The following is a 17307-nucleotide window of genomic DNA, read 5'->3' on the forward strand; positions in this document are numbered from 1 at the left end:
ACATGTTCGTAGAAACACACGAAACACAACACACATAAACACAGACACACACAAAACACTGAAACTCCTGTTCACAAGAACACACAGAGAAGCGTGCACACGCATACACACACACACAGAAGCGCACACAGACACACATACACAACCACACACACACAAAACACAGCAGACATAAACGCAGACATAAACAAAACACAGAAACACATGTTCACAGAAGCACACACGGAGGTGCGCGCACGCACACTCACACTTGGCTATTAAGTGGAAGGCTAATGCCACCTCTCTGATAGACATGAAAGATCTCATGGTATCATGCTGGTGTCCTCGCCTGATTTTTATCCCCAAATCAGTTTTGCAGAGCAGATGGTCTTTGTCATGCTGTTGTTTGTGGGATCTTGCTGTGTGCAAATTTCCTTCTGTCTCTCAGACAGCATGTCAGTGATAGTTTCTTAATGCATACATCACTGGCCATGAACCCAGTAGGCTTGGCCAGGAATACACCCATCCTGGACACTGCATGCTGACTGTGGATTTAACATGTGCCTCTTCCCACCACCCCCCCAACTCATTCTCATCCCCTTCCCCACCGCCATTGTCCTCAAACTGGGGGTACACAATATTCATCTCCCCTGCCCCACGCACTCTGAAAACTCTCGCACGTTGAGCTGAGCTGTACAGGGGACAGGCACATTTCCAGCTGTCACATCAGTGATTCACAAACATTGGCCAGTGTGGATTAATTAACCAGGAACTCTCCTGACTTCACCAGCTTGCCTGATGATCTCACTTGTTCTGCGATGGGAGAATTCGACACAGAGAAATCATTATTAGCCCATCGGCTGGTTTGCAGGGCATAGGCGAGAACATGTTTCATTGCAAATTCACTGTTTTCTTTCTCCTCCACATTCTCCCAAAAAAATTCTCTTGTGCATTAACTCACTGAATGCCATGTTCCTTAACTCAGAGAACAAACTGGCAGCTTCTGAAGATGTGGCTCCTTGGCCCAGAGCAGGCAACGTTGCTCCTGGCCTTCGACCCAATGAACAAGACTGTTGCCTTGTGCAAAAGGATCTGGCCTTGGGCCAGTCTGGCATTGATAAAGAAAATTCAGTTCATTTCAGTGGGACTGGTGAGATTATTATTCATTCATGGGAATGCATATCCGTGGCTGGGCCAGCAGTTATTTCCTATCTCTAATTGCCCAGAGGGCAGTTAAGAGTTAACCACATTGCTGTGGGTCTGGAGTCACATGTAGGCCAGACCAGGTAAGGATGGCAATTTCCTTCCCTACAGGACATTAGTGAACCAGGTGGGATTTTCCTGACAACCAGCAATGGTTTCATGGTCATCATTAGACTCTTATTTTAAGATTACAATTGAATTTACACTCCACCATCTGCCATGGCAGGATTCAAACCCAGGTCCCCAGAATGCTATCTGGGTCTCTGGATTATTTTTGATAATACTACTAGCCATCGCCTACCTGCAGTGATGTCCTGGAGCTGAGATGACTGACTTCCAAACGACAACCATCATCCTGTGTGCCAGACATGACTCCAAATGGTGGAGAATTTTCCCTAATTCCCACGAATTCCAGTTCTACTAGAGCTCCTTGGTGCCACACTCAGTCAAATATGGCCTTGATGTCAAGCACACCTCTATCAAATCAAATCGTCCCTCAAAGACCTCGGCTCTGGATTTCCCACCTGGACTTTGAGGTGAAAGCATTCCTCCGTTTTTGGGTAAATCTCCTCTGCATCCTCTCCAGGACCCTCACGTCCCAGAAAAAATGCTCTGTCAGTAATGTTCTGAAGCCAGGAGTGTCTGGGACTCATGGGTGCAAATAGAAGAATCTTAAAGTCATTTAATGTGGATGGATGTCATTGGTTATTTGGGAATTGGGTTATCTGCATCAGGTCAGCTGATAAATGAGACCTAGACCTCAGTGTTTTCAACAGTTGACACGAACTGATTGCCTTTCTGAGAGCTACCAGCAGCTTCGTTGTTGCAGAATGTGGAACACTGCTCTGGTCTCCGTTACAAGGGGGTTAGCACACCTGAGCATGGACAAAAGGGCAGCTACACCGTTTAGTGAGCCATGAGTGAAAGCGAAACAAGTTTGAGCGGTGTTTTATCAAAATTGCTTCAAACCTCCCAAAGTGTACAGTCTTAATAGGGTGATCAATGTTACGGTGTTTCTTGTCGGGAACAGAGTAGCCTCCTACAGCCCTGTCAGATCTTCCTGTTCAATGGGGAGCGGTGAGTTTTATCAGGCAACTGAATTGTAGATGCATAATTAGGGGAGGCGATGGCCTTGGGGTATTATCGGTAGACCCCACTGATCCAGACAACCGGCTTCAAATCCCCAAATGGGATTCATATTGAATTCAATAATAATCTGGCAAGAAGAATCTAATGATGACAATGCATCCTTTGCTGCTTGTTGCGGGAACGTCCCGCCTGGTTCACTAATGCCCTTTAGGGAAGGAAACTGCCATCCTTACTTGGTCTGGCCTACATGTGACTCCAGTCTACCAGTAATGGCCCCCCTGGGGCAGTTAGGGATAGGCAGTATAAGCTGGCCCAGTCAGTGAAACCCACATTCCCGGCGTGAATGTTTTAAAAAGTGCAACAACAGGCCATTTGGCCCACTGGGGTTTGTACTACTCCTCGGAAGAATGAGTTGGCCATTTTGTGATCTCTCGAATGGGGAAGGAGTGAATGGCAGGCGATCTTGCCGGGCAGCGTTTCGTGACATCAGAACTTTGGGGTGACTGCGCACATGCACTCACGCGGCAGCACACAGGCACGCCGTTCCTGACCCTGTTCGCCGAAGCTCCTCACTGCGCATGTGCTCAGAATAAAGGCTGGGCTTGAAGTGGGAATTGAGGGTAGAGAATAGAAAGCACATGGAGGTGTGGAGGTGGGTACTGGACCCAGGGAGAGGTGGGTGTAGTCGGGTGTTCAGGAATGGTGTGGAGAGAACAGATGGAGGGACGGGGGTAGAGGGTGCGGAGGGAACGGATGGAGGGATAGGGGTAGAGGGTGCGGAGAGAACGGATGGAGGGATGGGGATCGAGGGTGTGGGGAGAATGGATGGAGGGATGGGGGTAGGGGATGTGGAGAGAACAAATGGAGGGATGGGGCTAGAGGGTATGGAGAGAATGGACGAGGAAAGAGGAGGATGGTGGGGGAGAGGGGACAATGGATGGTTGTGGTGGTGTTAGTGGGCCCATGATGGGGGAAAACAGACCTGTCCTTCTGGATAAAAACCGAATGAACTGCAGACACTGTAAATCAGGAACAAAAACACAAGTTGCTGGAAAAGCTCAGCAGGTCTGGCAGCATCTGTGAAGAAAAAAACACAGTTAACCTTTCTGGTCTGGTGACCCTTCCTCAGAACAGAGTTCTAAGGGGTTCTGAGGATCAGTTCTGAGGAAGGGTCACAGGACCCGAAATGTTAACTCTGTTTTTTTCCCTTCTGGGATGCTGCCAGACCTGCTGAGCTTTTCCAGCAACTTCTGTTTTTGTTCCTTTCCTTTTGGAAGTGTCGTCCAAACCAAAAAGCTGCAGGTGTGTTTCTGAAGGCAAAGACGTACATGCCAGCACTTTTCAATAAATGTTATTTACTAACTCATGTCTCTGTAGACTATGGTCCTCAGTGCCAGGAAATGCAATCTTCTGGTCCACACAGAGTTCTCTACTTCCTCCAGTCAATATCTCCTAGAGCCACTTGACAAAAAAAACATTTGTCGTCTTTTCACTAAGTCCCTCTTCTCTTTTTCCCTCCAGTACACGTATGAAGGAAATGACATCAGTGACCTTCCTGTGGATCTCTCTGTTGTGTGGAATGGGAATTTTGTCATCGACAATCCTGCCAATATTAAAGGTATGGTCCTCAGATTAAAGGCAGCAGCTTCCGCCCACCCAGTGGGCATTACTGATGCCTCAAGACTTTGGTAATGATCTTCTTGGCTCTGCACACGGTGGTTTGGAGAACAGCCAGGTTCAAAAGGGTTAGATGAAAGAGTTCTAAAATGGTGGACTGAGAGCAGCGTGGATCTTGCAGCTGCCCCTGAGATTCAGGCTTATATCTAGATTGACTTCGAGATTTCTATAAGTTCATGATTAGGAAAGATTTGGAGAGATATGGGCTAACTGCTGGCAATTTAGTTTGGGATTGTGTTCAGCATGGACTAGTTGGGTTGAAAGGTCCGTTTCCACGCTGTGTGACTCAATAATTGTATTATTGCATTTATGTAGCACCTGTCACAGTCTCGGGATTCACCAACGATCCTTAGACCCAAAAGACACGGGTCATGATTGCTGCCTAGGAAAGCAGCGACCAATGTTTGCACAGCAAGCTCCCATGAGTAGTACTGTGATAATTAACTGATATCTTTTAGCAGCTTTGTTGAGGGATTGATATTGCCCAGGGCACTGGGAGAACTCCCCAGCTTTTCTTCAGGCAGCTTAGTGGGATCCTTGGTGCCCACTTGAAAAATCAGGTGGGACTTTATTGAAGCACCTTCCCTGATAAAATGGCACCTCTGACAGAGTAGCACTCCCTCCCCGACCTGTGGCCGGTTATTGCGCCGATGGGCTGTTGTTCCTTTTGATGTGAATCGAGATCATCCCAATGTCAGTGCACGTTCGCTACTTGCAGTTGAAGAGTATGTTCCAATTCAGACAGCTGGGAGTAAAACTGGGAACAGCTTGTATCGCTGCAGCATCTCCAATATGCCCCAAGATGTCAAGATGCGCCACCAACTCTTTAGTGGGACATAAAATTGAGTGCAGAGTCAAAGGCAGACGATAAGGGAGATTTGTTAGGAGTCTTAAAAGAAGAGAGAGAAGTGGGATTTGGAGACAGGATTGGGGAGGATTGGGATTTGGAGACAGGACTAGGTGTGTGTGTGTGTGTCTGTGTGTGTGTGTCTGTGTCTGTGTGTCTGTGTCTGTGTGTATGTGTATGATCTCATGAAAAAGCATGGTGGAGAGACTATAGGATTCCATGATCTAAACTTATTAAGTCCTGAAGGCTGCAGGTTCCCCAAGCAGAAAATCAGGAGTTGTCCTTCCAGCTTGTGTTGAGCTTCGTTGCAGCACTGCATCAAGCCTGAGGCAGAGATGTTGGCCGAGGGAACAGGTTGGAAGTGGCAGGCAACTGGAAGTTGAGGGTCTTTTTTAACTGAGACAACGTAGGTGTTCAGCAAACCAATCACTCATTCTGCATTTCGTCTCCTCAGTGTAGAGGAGACCTTACTTAATCTGGCCTACATGGGATACCAGACCCACAGCAATGTTGTCAGGGTGATTAGAGATGGGCAGTAAATGCTAACTCTACCATCAACATCCAAGACTTGTGAAGAAGTAAATATATATTGTGTATAAATTTTAAAATGTCTTTGTCAGGTGTAACCAGGCAACTTAACATCTTGATCCCAGACCGAACTGGGGTTAAACTTTATTTATCAGGACTGACCTCACTCTAAGCTTTATTCTGAAAACGTGAGAGATGAAGTATGACCTGCGGTGAGTTTTTGATGAAAAGGCTGTGATAGACAATGAAAACTGGAGCCTGTAATGGTCAGATGAGCACAGATAAATTCATTAGGGAATACAGGATAGATATTTCTACCCAGAGAGAAATGAGATTGTGCATCTCACTGTCACGTGGAGTGGGCTAGTTCTGCAGTTTTCTTCTCCTTTGTTCTGTTATGGAATGTGGGCATTGTTGGTAAGATCAACACTTAGAATGTAGAACATAGAACATTACAGCACAGTACAGGCCCTTTGGTCCTCGATGTTGTGCCGACCTGTCATACCGATTTCAAGCCCATCTAACCTACACTATTCCATGTACGTCCATATGCTTGTCCAATGACGACTTAAATGTACCTAAAGTTGGCGAATCTACTACCATTCCTACTACCTGTGTCCCATCTCTTAATTGCTCTTGAACTGAGTGTCTCGCAACGGCCAATTCAGAGAGAGTGGTTCTGAATCAATGACCTTGCTGTGGCTCTGGAGTCACAGGGAGGTCAAAACCAGTAGCGACACTTCCCTGAACAATCGGGTTTTTGATGTCAAGAGACATTCCAGATTTTGTGACTTGTTCTGTTGTGGGATTTAAACCCAGAGCACTATACTGAGCCTGTGGACGACAGTCCAGTGACCATCACTTACACCACAGCTATTTCACCATGAATAGTATAGCTACATTGAAGAGGAAACTGTTCAGGAGAAAGGAACGGAAGGGTGCGCTTATGGGGTGCGATGATGAGGATGTGGGCATCTCAAAGACCAGAGTAAAACAGTTACAGGAGCATCAGAGCAACTGGAAAACATTCCACCCTTCAGGTCTTCAGGCTGACTTCATGCCTGATATAACAAGGTGTGGAGCTGGTTGATGGCCAGGCAGTATCAGAGGAGCTTTCCTGCTCTTCTGATGCTGCCTGACCTGCTGCGTTCCTCCAGCTCCACAACTTGTTATCTCAGAGTATAGCATCGGCAGTTCCACTATCCCTTTATGACTGTCTAATTGTCATCTCAAGTTCACTTCCCTATCTTCCCCCATTACCCTTAACTCCCTTGTCGATCAAAAGCCTATCTAATTCATCTTTGAGGACAATCAAATGACACTGCTTTCTGGGGAGAAGAATTCCACAGTCTAACAGTGCCCAGGGGGGATGTCCCTCTGCTGGAGGCTCTCAGTGAATTGGCTATCTCTACCCTACCATCCCTGACACTGAGAGATGATATTCAGAGAGAGAGGGGAAGAGTTTGCGCGGGATTGTGACACTGCCATGTGATGTTTTCGCCAAGTGTGGCTCTAACACACGCTTCCAGTGCCAGCTCATCATGTATAGCTTGTGTTGGCACTCGAGTGCTCCGACTGCGTGCGTGCACCCTTCCTCGCAAACTCTCTCTCAGCAACTTAAAGGAGAATCACCCAGGCAGCAGTCACATTACAGCTGCAATTCACGGCCCTCATGCCAGGGGGATTGAGTTTAAGAGTCGTGAGATCTTGTTGCAGCTCTATAAAACTTTGGTTAGACCGCACTTGGAATACTGCGTCCAGTTCTGGGCGCCCTATTATAGGAAAGATGTGGATGCTTTGGAGAGGGTTCAGAGGAGGTTTACCAGGATGCTGCCTGGACTGGAGGGCTTATCTTATGAAGAGAAGTTGACTGAGCTCGGTCTCTTTTCATTGGAGAAAAGGAGGAGGAGAGGGGACCTAATTGAGGTATACAAGATAATGAGAGGCATAGATAGAGTTGATAGCCAGAGACTATTTCCCAGGGCAGAAGTGGCTGGCACGAGGGGTCATAGTTTTAAGCTGGTTGGTGGAAAGTATAGAGGGGATGTCAGAGGCAGGTTCTTTACGCAGAGAGTTGTGAGAGCATGGAATGCGTTGCCAGCAGCAGTTGTGGAAGCAAGGTCATTGGGGTCATTTAAGAGACTGCTGGACATGTATATGGTCACAGAAATTTGAGGGTGCATACATGAGGATCAATGGTCGGCACAACATTGTGGGCTGAAGGGCCTGTTCTGTGCTGTACTGTTCTATGTTCTATGTTCTATGCCAGAAAGCCTGGGATTCGATTGATTGACTTGATCAAAGCTGACCGTCCCAGTACAGCGCTGTGGGAATGCTGCACTTCCTGCTCTGCCAGCTTTTCGATCTGACCTTAAACCTAGTTCCTGAGTGGCTGTCTGAAATCCCATGGCTGCCGTCAGAACAGGAGTCTGGGAGTTCCCGTCTGTGTTCTGACCAATATTTTTGTCCCTCAACCAAGTTCAAGTGAAATGATACTGATTGTGGATGATCAGCCATGATCATAATGAATGGTGGTGCTGGCTCGAAGGGCCGAATGGCCTACTCCAGCACCTATTGTCTATTGTTACCATAAATCGCGGCTTATGAGTCAACCTGTCATACAAGGTGACACCATTTTCTCAAACTTACAAATTGTGTTTTTTATCTCTGCTTGGTGTAGAGGTATTCAACTGTAACAGACCATACTTGCGTTAAAACTCAGCCTTTTACCCCAAAAATACAGAAGCTACATACCAGGAGTTTCCAACTGGACACAAAGGGAATTTTAAAAATTCCTTCTTAGGCTGAGCACATTCCTGCCCCAGCCAGCATTTATTGCCCATTCTAGAGGGCAGTTAAGAGTCAACTGCATTGTTGTGAGTCTGGAGTCACACACATTCCAGACCAGGTAAGGATGGTGGTTTCCTTCCCTATAGGACATCAGTGTATTGGATGGCTTTCCCCCCCCAGCATTTGCAGATGGCTTCATGGCCATCATTAGACTCTTAATACCAGATTTTTATTGGATTAAAATCCAATCATGGTTGAATTCAAACTTGTGTCTCTGGAACATTACCTGGGTCTCTGGATTAACATTCCAGTGATGATACCACAAGGCCATTGCCTCCCCTGTGTTGTAATGATGATCAGGAGTTAAAGAGGTACCCACTCTCCAATGAATGCCAGCATTTCCTGGGGGACGACATGGTGACTCAGCACTGCTGCCTCACAGCTCCGTGGACCTGGGTTCGGTTCCAGCCTCGGGTGACTATCTGTGTGGAGTTTGCACATTCTCCCCGTGTTGGTGTGGGTTTCCCCCAGTTTCTTGCCACAGCCCAAAGATGTGCAGGTTAGGTGGCCTGGCCGTGGGAAATGCAGGGTTACAGAGTAGATGGGATACTCTGTGGAGGGTCACTGTGGATTCAATGAGCCAAATGGTCTGATTTTGTGTGATAGGGATTCTGTGATGATTACTTTAGCTTTCAGCGTATAAGGTTTTGTGAAGTATCATTTGAAGCTTCAAAGAGACTTCAGATATCAGCAGTAATTACGTTCTGATCAATAGCATGTTGTGGTTTGAATGACCTTAATGTATGCAAATGAATGGCCACTCTCTCTACCCCACAACGATGGATCCACTTCAAAAGGACTTAATTATCTACAAAGCACTTTTGGAAACTCAGATTGTGACAGGTATCAATGAAAATCTCTCCTTCTGAATTGAAAATTGTATACTGTTAAGGTGAAGCGATTCATGATAGGCAGACGAATCAACAGTTATTATGGTTAGATGAGAATGTGGAGGTTGGGACACCATCAGATCAGTCATGATCTTAGTGACTGGCAGAGCAGGGTCAAGGGCCGATTGGCCTAATTCAGCTCCTGCTCAGATGCTTGTGTAAATATGATTCTCTTCCCATTTCCTTCTTATCTCCTGATTGCCGCTGGGGTGCATTCCCAGGACACTGACAAGGCCTGGAGGTGCTCATCCAAATTGAGCCTTCATAATCCCAACTGTGGTCAAAAGTCCCCGCAGACCCAGAACACTGTGTTCCCATTGACATGGAGAAGCAGAGGCAACCACTGCTTTGTAGCCTTGCTGCACGGAAAGTACCAGAAAGACTCAATTGGTCTGGTCGTACAAGTGAAGAGAGAAACAGAGTTGACATTGCATGTCAATGACCTTTCATCAGATCCGGGAAAAGCAGAATATTTTTAGCATATTTTTGGCCGTTTGTGCTGATAAAGGGCATTTAGAGTCTGCTGAGGTTTGGAAAGCATTGACTTTATTTTGAGAAACATCCTTCTTCATCTTACCGCAAGGCTGCAGATGAGAGCAAGATCGTGTGACACTATTCAGTTCACATGTTGTACCGTCACACTTATCGTACAACTCTGAGCATGTGAAAGGGTGGAGAAAAAGTGGAGAGGAAGAATAACTGGGAAGATCTGAAGCTGTTTGGAGGGCTGGAGAGATTTTCTCTCTCTCTCTCTCTTCTCTCTCTCTCTCTCTTTTCTCTCTCTCTCTTCTTTCTCTCTCTCTCTGGATGGTGCTTAAATATTTCTAGCATTGTCTCTGATTGTTCTTTTTTGATAGGTGTTTCAGAGAACCATGGAATTGGTAAGCCCCCTCCTAAGAACATAAGAAATTGGAAGCTATTCAGCCCACTGAGTGTGGTCTGCCATTCTGTCAGACCATGATTGAACTGGTTGAGACGTAAACTCCTCTTTCTTGTCTGATTCCTCGTGGAATCTTTGAATCAATTAAAACTCTGTCTAACCTGCCCTCCATTATATTCGGTGGGTCGGGGTGGGATGCTCTTCGGACAGTCAGTTTGGACTTATTGGGCTGTGTGACCTATTTCCACACTGTAGGGATTCTAGACTCTGCATATTACTCAGGTGAGAGGGGTCTTTGATGATGTTGGCAGCCTTTCCATGGTAACAAGAAGTATAGATGAAGTCCATGTCTGGGATGTTGGCTTTCATGCTGGATTGGGGTGTTCACAATTTTCTGTAATTTCTTATGGCCATGGGCAGAGAGCAGTTGCCGTACCTGACCATGATGCACCCAGGCTTTCTGTGGTATGTCTATAAGAGTTGGTGAGGGTCCCTATGAACATGCTGACTTTCTATAGCCGCCTGAGGAAGAAGAGGCAGTGCAAGATGGATGGTGTAGCAGTCACAATGTACTCCAGCTTTCCTATTCCTATATTCCCAGTTTTGTTCTCCTTATCTAAGGAGGGCACTGTGTCCCTGAGGGTGTGCAATTGCTCATTAAGCTGATCACTTTGGCTTCACAAACCTTGGGTCTCGAACTGACCTTTCTGGGAATGGTAAGGGACTTCCCTAACATCCCGAGCATGGCCTATCTCTAGGATGTTGCCTCCCAACTAAGTGCTGAATCAGGCATAGGAATATAGGATAACAAGGTGTGGAGCTGGATGAACACAGCAGGCCGGGCAGCATCAGAGGAGCAGGGAAGCTGATGTTTTGGGTCGTTTCTTAATGAAGGGCCCTGACCCCAAACAACAGATTTCCTGCTCCTCTGATGCTGCCTGGCCTGCTGTGTTCCTCCAGCTCCACACCTTGTTATCTCAGACTCCAGCATTGGGAATCCCTACTATCCGTAGGAATATAGGAGCCTGTTCCAATATTCAATGGGATCATGGCTGCTCTGTGGCCTAACTCCAGATGTCAGCCTCTGGCCCATATCCCTCAATACCTCTGCTTATCAAAAATGTATCCATCTTAGATTTAATTTTAACATCTGCTGCCATTTGTGGAAACCACACCCACCCTTCGTGCGTATAAGTGCTTCCCAACATCTCTCCTGAATGGTCTCGCCCTAATTTGCAGACTATTCCCCCAAGTTCTAAAATTCCCAACGAGTGGGAGCAGTTTATTTTAATCTACATTGTCTTTTCCTGTTAATATAGTGAAGAATTTGATCATCCTCCCCCTTTGCCTTCTAAATTCTTGTGAAAATAGGATCAAAATTTGTATAATCTCTTCTGACCCTAACCCTTGAAATCCTGGTATCATTTCTATCAACCTACATTTGCAGTCTGTGCGTTCAACAATACAAGAAGAGATGAAGACCGTTAAGCACCCAGATATCTTTCTTAATGTCATTCAGAATTATGTGATCACATGCTGGAGCAGCATTTAATTAGAGAGTGTTTGCTTTGGGCTAACAGCCACTGGAGCATCTCCACACAACTTTCATTCGAAAGTCGAGAGCTAAATTTCTCTTTGATATTCTTCTTGAAAGGGAACATTCAAGTCAAGGGAGGTGTTATGTTGACAGAAAGCATTAAGCACATTTTATTAATTTTTACAGGTTGTAACTGTCCCAGAAACGGATTAACAAATTACAGTCATACAGCACAGAATGGGCCGCTTGGCCCACTGAGTCTGTGCCAGCCTATCTAAACTATTCCCCCTTACCAGCACTTGATCCTTAGCCCTGTATGATGTGGCATCCATGTACTTTATCAGGTTTATGAGGTTTCCTGCCTCGACTACCCTCCCAGGCAGTACATTACAGACTCCTACCAACCAACTGGGTAAAAACCTTTTCCTCAACTCCCCTGTAAACTGCCTGCCTTTCATCATAAATTCATGACCCCCCCCCCACCTTATTGACATTTAAGGAGAGTATGGTGGCTCAGTGCTTAGCACTGCTGCCCCACAGCACCAGGGATCCAGGTTCGATTCCACCCTTGCGTGACTGTCTGTGTGGAGTTTGCATGTTCTCCCCGTGTCTGCATGAGTTTCCTCCAGGTGCTCTGCTTTCCTCCCACTGTCCAAAAACGTGCAGGCTGGGTGGATTGGCCATGCTAAATTTCCCATGGTGTACAAGGCTTATGCAAGCCAGGTGGGTTAGCGAATGTAGGGTAGGGAAGTGGGTCTGAATGAGATGCTTTTCAGAGGGCTGGTGTGGACTAGATGGGCTGAATGGCCTGTTTCCACACTGTAGGAGTTCTATCATGATTTTTGTTGCTGCTGGTAGTTTGTGCCCTGTATTGGCTCCCCTCTTTCTGTAAGGGTGAGTGCTGTCTGATTTTATTAGTTTTCTGTAAACTCTTGTGGACACTGTTGGACATAATGTTGTTCTCACAAGTACAGATAATTACATCTCTTCTTCACAGTCTCTTGCACGAGTGCTGATGTCAGTGTTACATTGTGATATTATTATTCACAAATTCATCTTGGACTCATGCCAGTCTCTCCATGAATGTTGGCTGCAGTTAGTGCCTTGCCTGGGGGGCTGTCCTTCCCTCAAGCTCCCTCCAAGCCCATCCCTGGCACAAATGCATTTTGCTTTTTCCTGCTGTGATGAATAGGAAAAATAAAAGAACAGCGTCAGAAGACCATTCAGCCCCTCAACACTGCTTCGCCATTCCACACATTCATGACTCATCCTTGACGTCAATTCTACCTTCCCATATTCTTAATTCACTTAAAAATCTGTCTGTCTCAGCCTTAAATATAGTCAATGATGGGACTTGCACAGCCCTGTCCTGTTTATGTTTGGCCATGGTGTGTGGGCACTACAGATCAAACCAGCACTGATTGCCCATTCCTTGGGAACGTTGCTGTGGGGTCTGAAGTCACATCTACAATAGACCAGGTAGGGGTGGACATTTCCCTTCAGTGAAGAGTATGAGTGAACCAGATAAGGTTTTACATCGATCAATGGCAATTTTATGATCATCACCACTGAAGCTAACTTTCCATTCCAAACTTTTGCTTGCAATTGAACTGAAACTCCACAATCTGATGTGGTGAGATTTGAAAGTGTTAGCACGGGTCTCTGCTTCATGAGTCCATTGACACGGCCACTACACCACCTTCTCTCCTTTCACTCCAGCTGGGGGTCAGTTGGCTCAGTTGACTGGATGGCAGGTTTGCAATGATGCCAAAGGCATAAGTTCAATTCCAGTTAAAGTAAATTTTAAGGATTCTCCTTCTCAGTCTCTCCTGTTGCCTGAGGGGTGGTGACCCTCAGGTTAAACTCACCACCAGTCACCTCTCTCTATTGAGAGAGCAGGACTATGGCAACTTTTTTGTTGCTCTTGGTTGTTCAGGTGGGTACCAAGTGCCTCGTCCGAAAGCAGCTGAACAGTGCTCGACTGTTTGCCCATTCAGTCCCTAAAGTCAGGTGAACACATGCTTGGATTCCAGCCCAAGTGTGTAATCAGCTGACTGATTACTGGTATAGATGGCGATTGCTGGGACCTTGAAGTCTGGCCAATATTCAGTCAGTACCGCAGACCACATTGATGTTACTGGGAGTCATGGCCTGGTTTGCCAATACTCCAGGGTTACCCTAGAGTCCCCAGTTTCATCTCCTGACACTGACTGCTCAAAACAAGTGGAATTTTAAAGAAAAAAGAATCTCCCGTGAATACTCCTGTTAAACAACTCTTAGAGATTGAGTGTATAGTAGGAGAAGCTGATTCTCATTGTAAAATGTGGGCTTGGTCTCTTAACTTGCCCTGTTGCTGAGCTGAATGGTGCTGGGTCGTCAATGGCAGGAGAGCAGGGGTGAGGGTTTAGAGGTGGGAAGTCAATCCAAGGCTTGAGTTAGGTAGTTTTCTGATAGACGAGGGAATTGAAGGTTAGGGGAAGGGACAGCAGACAGGAGAATGGTTAGCCATGATTGTGTTGAATGGGGAAGAGCCAAATAGCCTCCTTTTAATCCTCTGTACTGCAATCCATGGCTCCAGAAACACATCCAGTCAGAGTCAGGAGCCTTTTACGTACATTAGTTGGACCATAAACTACAAAGGTGAGCTTGATATCTCTCCCTTATTCCATCACAGAGGAAACTGCAGGTCATAGAATCATAGCCTTCAGGCCCTTCAGTGCGACCTATCCATGCTGACCAGAAACCCCAATCTGACCTAGTCATATTTGCCAGGGTCTGCGCCAAACCCTTCTAAACCCTTCTTATTCATATACCCTCCCAGGTGTCTTCTAAATGCTGTAACTGTACCAGCCTCTACCACTTTCTCTGGCAGCTTTTTCCACACCTGCACCATACTCTGTGAAAAAAAGTTATGCCTCAGGCCCCTTCTACATCTTTCCCCTCTCACCTTAAATCTATGCCCTCTAGTTTTGGATTCCCCTACCCTGGGGAAAGACTGTGGCTATTCACCCTATCCATGCTGCTCATGATTTTATAAACCTCTATAAGGTCACCCCTCAGCCTCCAACGCTCCAGGGAAAATAGCCCCGGCCTATTCAGCCTGTCCCGATAGTTCAAACCCTCCAACCCTGGCAATATCCCTGTAAATCTTTTCCGCACACTTTCAAGCTTAATAGCATCCTTCCCATAGAAGTGTGACTATAATTGAATGCAGTATTCTAGAAGTGGCCTAACCAATGTCCCGTACAGCCACAACATGACCTCCCAACGGCTGTACTGAACGCACTTATCAGTAAAGGAAAGCATACCAAACACCCTCTTCACTATCCTGCCTACCTGCAACTCCACTTTCAAGGTACTATGAACCTGCGCTCTAAGGTGTTTTTTGTCAGCAACACTCCAGAGGACCTTACCATTAAGTGTTAAAAGTCTTTACAAAATGCAGCACCTCACATTTGTCTAAATTAAACGGCATCTGCCATTGGCCCGTCTGATCAAGGTCCCGTTGTAGTCTGAGGGAACCTTTTTCACTGTCCCTTCCACTTTGGTGTCATCAGCCGACCTACTCAGTGTGCTGCAGGAGTGACAGGAGGAGGGAGCCCAGTTGTCAGCAACGTGGGACTCTTAAGAGCAAACTGCCTTACTGTGCCTTCCTTTGCCATGCTTTGTGTGTTTTCGCTCGGCTCACCGTTTGGCTGTGTTCCACGGAAAAGCCAAGCTGGAAGAATGACCTCCTGACAGGCCTCTCAATAATGGAAATTCAGGCCAGAGGAGATTTCTCTTCTGAGCTATTGACAGATGAGCTCCAAGCCTTGTCCATTACAGCCAGCAGCTGTGCTAGTGCCTGCGGGGCCCACAGGGAGATGAGGCGGCTCAAATTAGCCTGTGTTGTGTGGGCAATCAGGCTGTTGACTTTTTCATAGGCGCGTTAACATAATTAAGGTGTTCATTTATGGCTCTTTTTAATTATGCAAAGGTTAGCTCAGACAAAATCAAAACTAGCTAAAGCCTCCGATCTTGCACAAAGGTTAATCATCTGGGCCCTGCTGAAAGCAATGCTGGAGGAAGATCATTGAGGGAACCAACAACAAAATAGTGTTTATTTTTGATTTTCTTTGAGTGTTTATGTTTATTAGTTACTCGAGACGGATAGAGAGTCCAGTCCCGACACACATGAGAACGGTTTCCAACCAGCTGTTCCTCTCTGAAGGGAAAGCAGATGGGGGATCAGTGAGGGGCAAGCAGAGAGTGACCAGACAGCAGGATCCAGAGAGTGACCAGGGAACAGAGTCCAGAGAGTGACTGGAGATCAGGGTCCAGAGAGTGACAGGGCTGGGTGTTCAGAGAGTGATCAGAGATCGGAGTACACAGAGGCATCCTGAGAGTGACCGGTGAAGGGAGAGTGACCAGAGTCCAGAGAGTGACCAGAATCCAGAGAGTGACTGGTGAGGGGAGAGTGACTATTGAGGAGAGAGCAGACTGGGTTTCTTTTCTTTATTCATTAACGGGATGAGGGTGTCACTGGCCAGGCAGCATTTATTGTCCATTCCTAATTGCCCTGAGGACAGTTGAGAGTCAACCACATTGCTGTGGGTCTGGAGTCACATGTAGGCCAGACCAGGTAAGGATGGCGGTTTCGCTCCCTAAAGGACATTTGTGAACCAGATGGGTTTTTCCCCAATAAGCGTCAATGGATTCATCGTCATCATTAGATTCTTAGTTCCAGATATTTTATTGAATTCAAATTCCAACATCTGCTGTGGCGGGATTTGAACCCATGTCCTCAGGATGCTTCCTGGATTGCTGGATTAACAGTCCAATGATAATACCACCGGGCCATTGCCTAAGGAGAAAGTGACCGGTGAGAGGAGAGTGACTGGTGGGGAGAGAGTGACCGGTGAGGGGAGAGTGACCGGTGGGGAGAGAGTGACCGGTAAGGGGAGAGTGACCCTGAGGGGAGAGTGACGAGTGAGAGGAGAGTGACCGTTAGGGGAGAGTGACTGGCGAGGGGAGAGCGGCCATGAGGGGAGTGACCCGCGAGACAAGAGTGATGAGTGAGGGAGAGTGACCGGTGAGGGGAGAGTGACTGTGAGGGGAGAGAGACCGCTGAGGAGAGAGTGACCGTGAGGGGGGAGTGACCAGTGAGGGGATAGTGACCATGAGGATAGAGTGACTGGTGAGATGAAAGTCACTAGTGAGGGGTGAGTGACCAATGAGCAGAGAGTGATTAGTGAAAGGAGAGTGACCAGTGAGCCAAGAGTGACCAGTAAGGGGAGATCAGATAGTGACAGGTGAGGGGAGAGTGACTGGCGAGGGTAGAGTGACCGGTGAGGAGAGAGTAACCAGTGAGACGAGAGTCACTAGTGAGGGGTGAGTGATCAGTGAGCAGAGAGTGACCAGTGAGCCAAGAGTGACCAGTGAGGGGAGATCAGAGAGTGACAGGTGAGGGGAGAGTGACGGGTGAGGAGAGAGTAATGGTGAGGGGAGAGTGACTGGTGAGGGGAGAGTGACCAGTGAGGAGAGAGTAACCGGTGAGACGAGAGTCAGTAGCGAGGAGTGAGTGACCAGTGAGCAGAGAGTGACCAGTGAGAGGTGAATGACCAGTGAGCCAAGAGTGACTAGTGAGGGGAGATCAGAGAGTGACGGGTTAGGGGAGAGTGATTGGGCCTGGGAGAGCATAGAGTGAGATGATGACATCTTCATGTTGTAGCCTCCAGAAAATATCCAGGGACCTGGGTTTGATTCCAGCCTCGGGCAACTGTCTGTATGGAGTTTGCACATTCTCCGGGTGCTCCGGTTTCCTCCCACAGTCCAAAGATGTGCAGGC

At 47.0% G+C, this 17307-nt stretch overlaps 1 protein-coding gene across 3 annotated transcripts in view; it reads left to right on the plus strand.

Moving 5' to 3' along the window:
* Positions 1–17307, plus strand: part of LOC125460469 (plexin-A1-like) — a 512196-nt gene that overhangs the window by 362197 nt on the left and 132692 nt on the right. For all 3 annotated transcript variants that reach the window (XM_059649731.1, XM_059649733.1, XM_059649732.1), the window contains exon 11: positions 3793–3889. In XM_059649731.1, the coding sequence (XP_059505714.1) occupies positions 3793–3889 (97 nt within the window). The remainder of the gene's footprint in view (positions 1–3792; positions 3890–17307) is intronic.

This window comes from Stegostoma tigrinum, chromosome 11 (genome assembly GCF_030684315.1).
Source record: "Stegostoma tigrinum isolate sSteTig4 chromosome 11, sSteTig4.hap1, whole genome shotgun sequence".
In the NCBI taxonomy this organism is placed as follows: domain Eukaryota; kingdom Metazoa; phylum Chordata; class Chondrichthyes; order Orectolobiformes; family Stegostomatidae; genus Stegostoma; species Stegostoma tigrinum.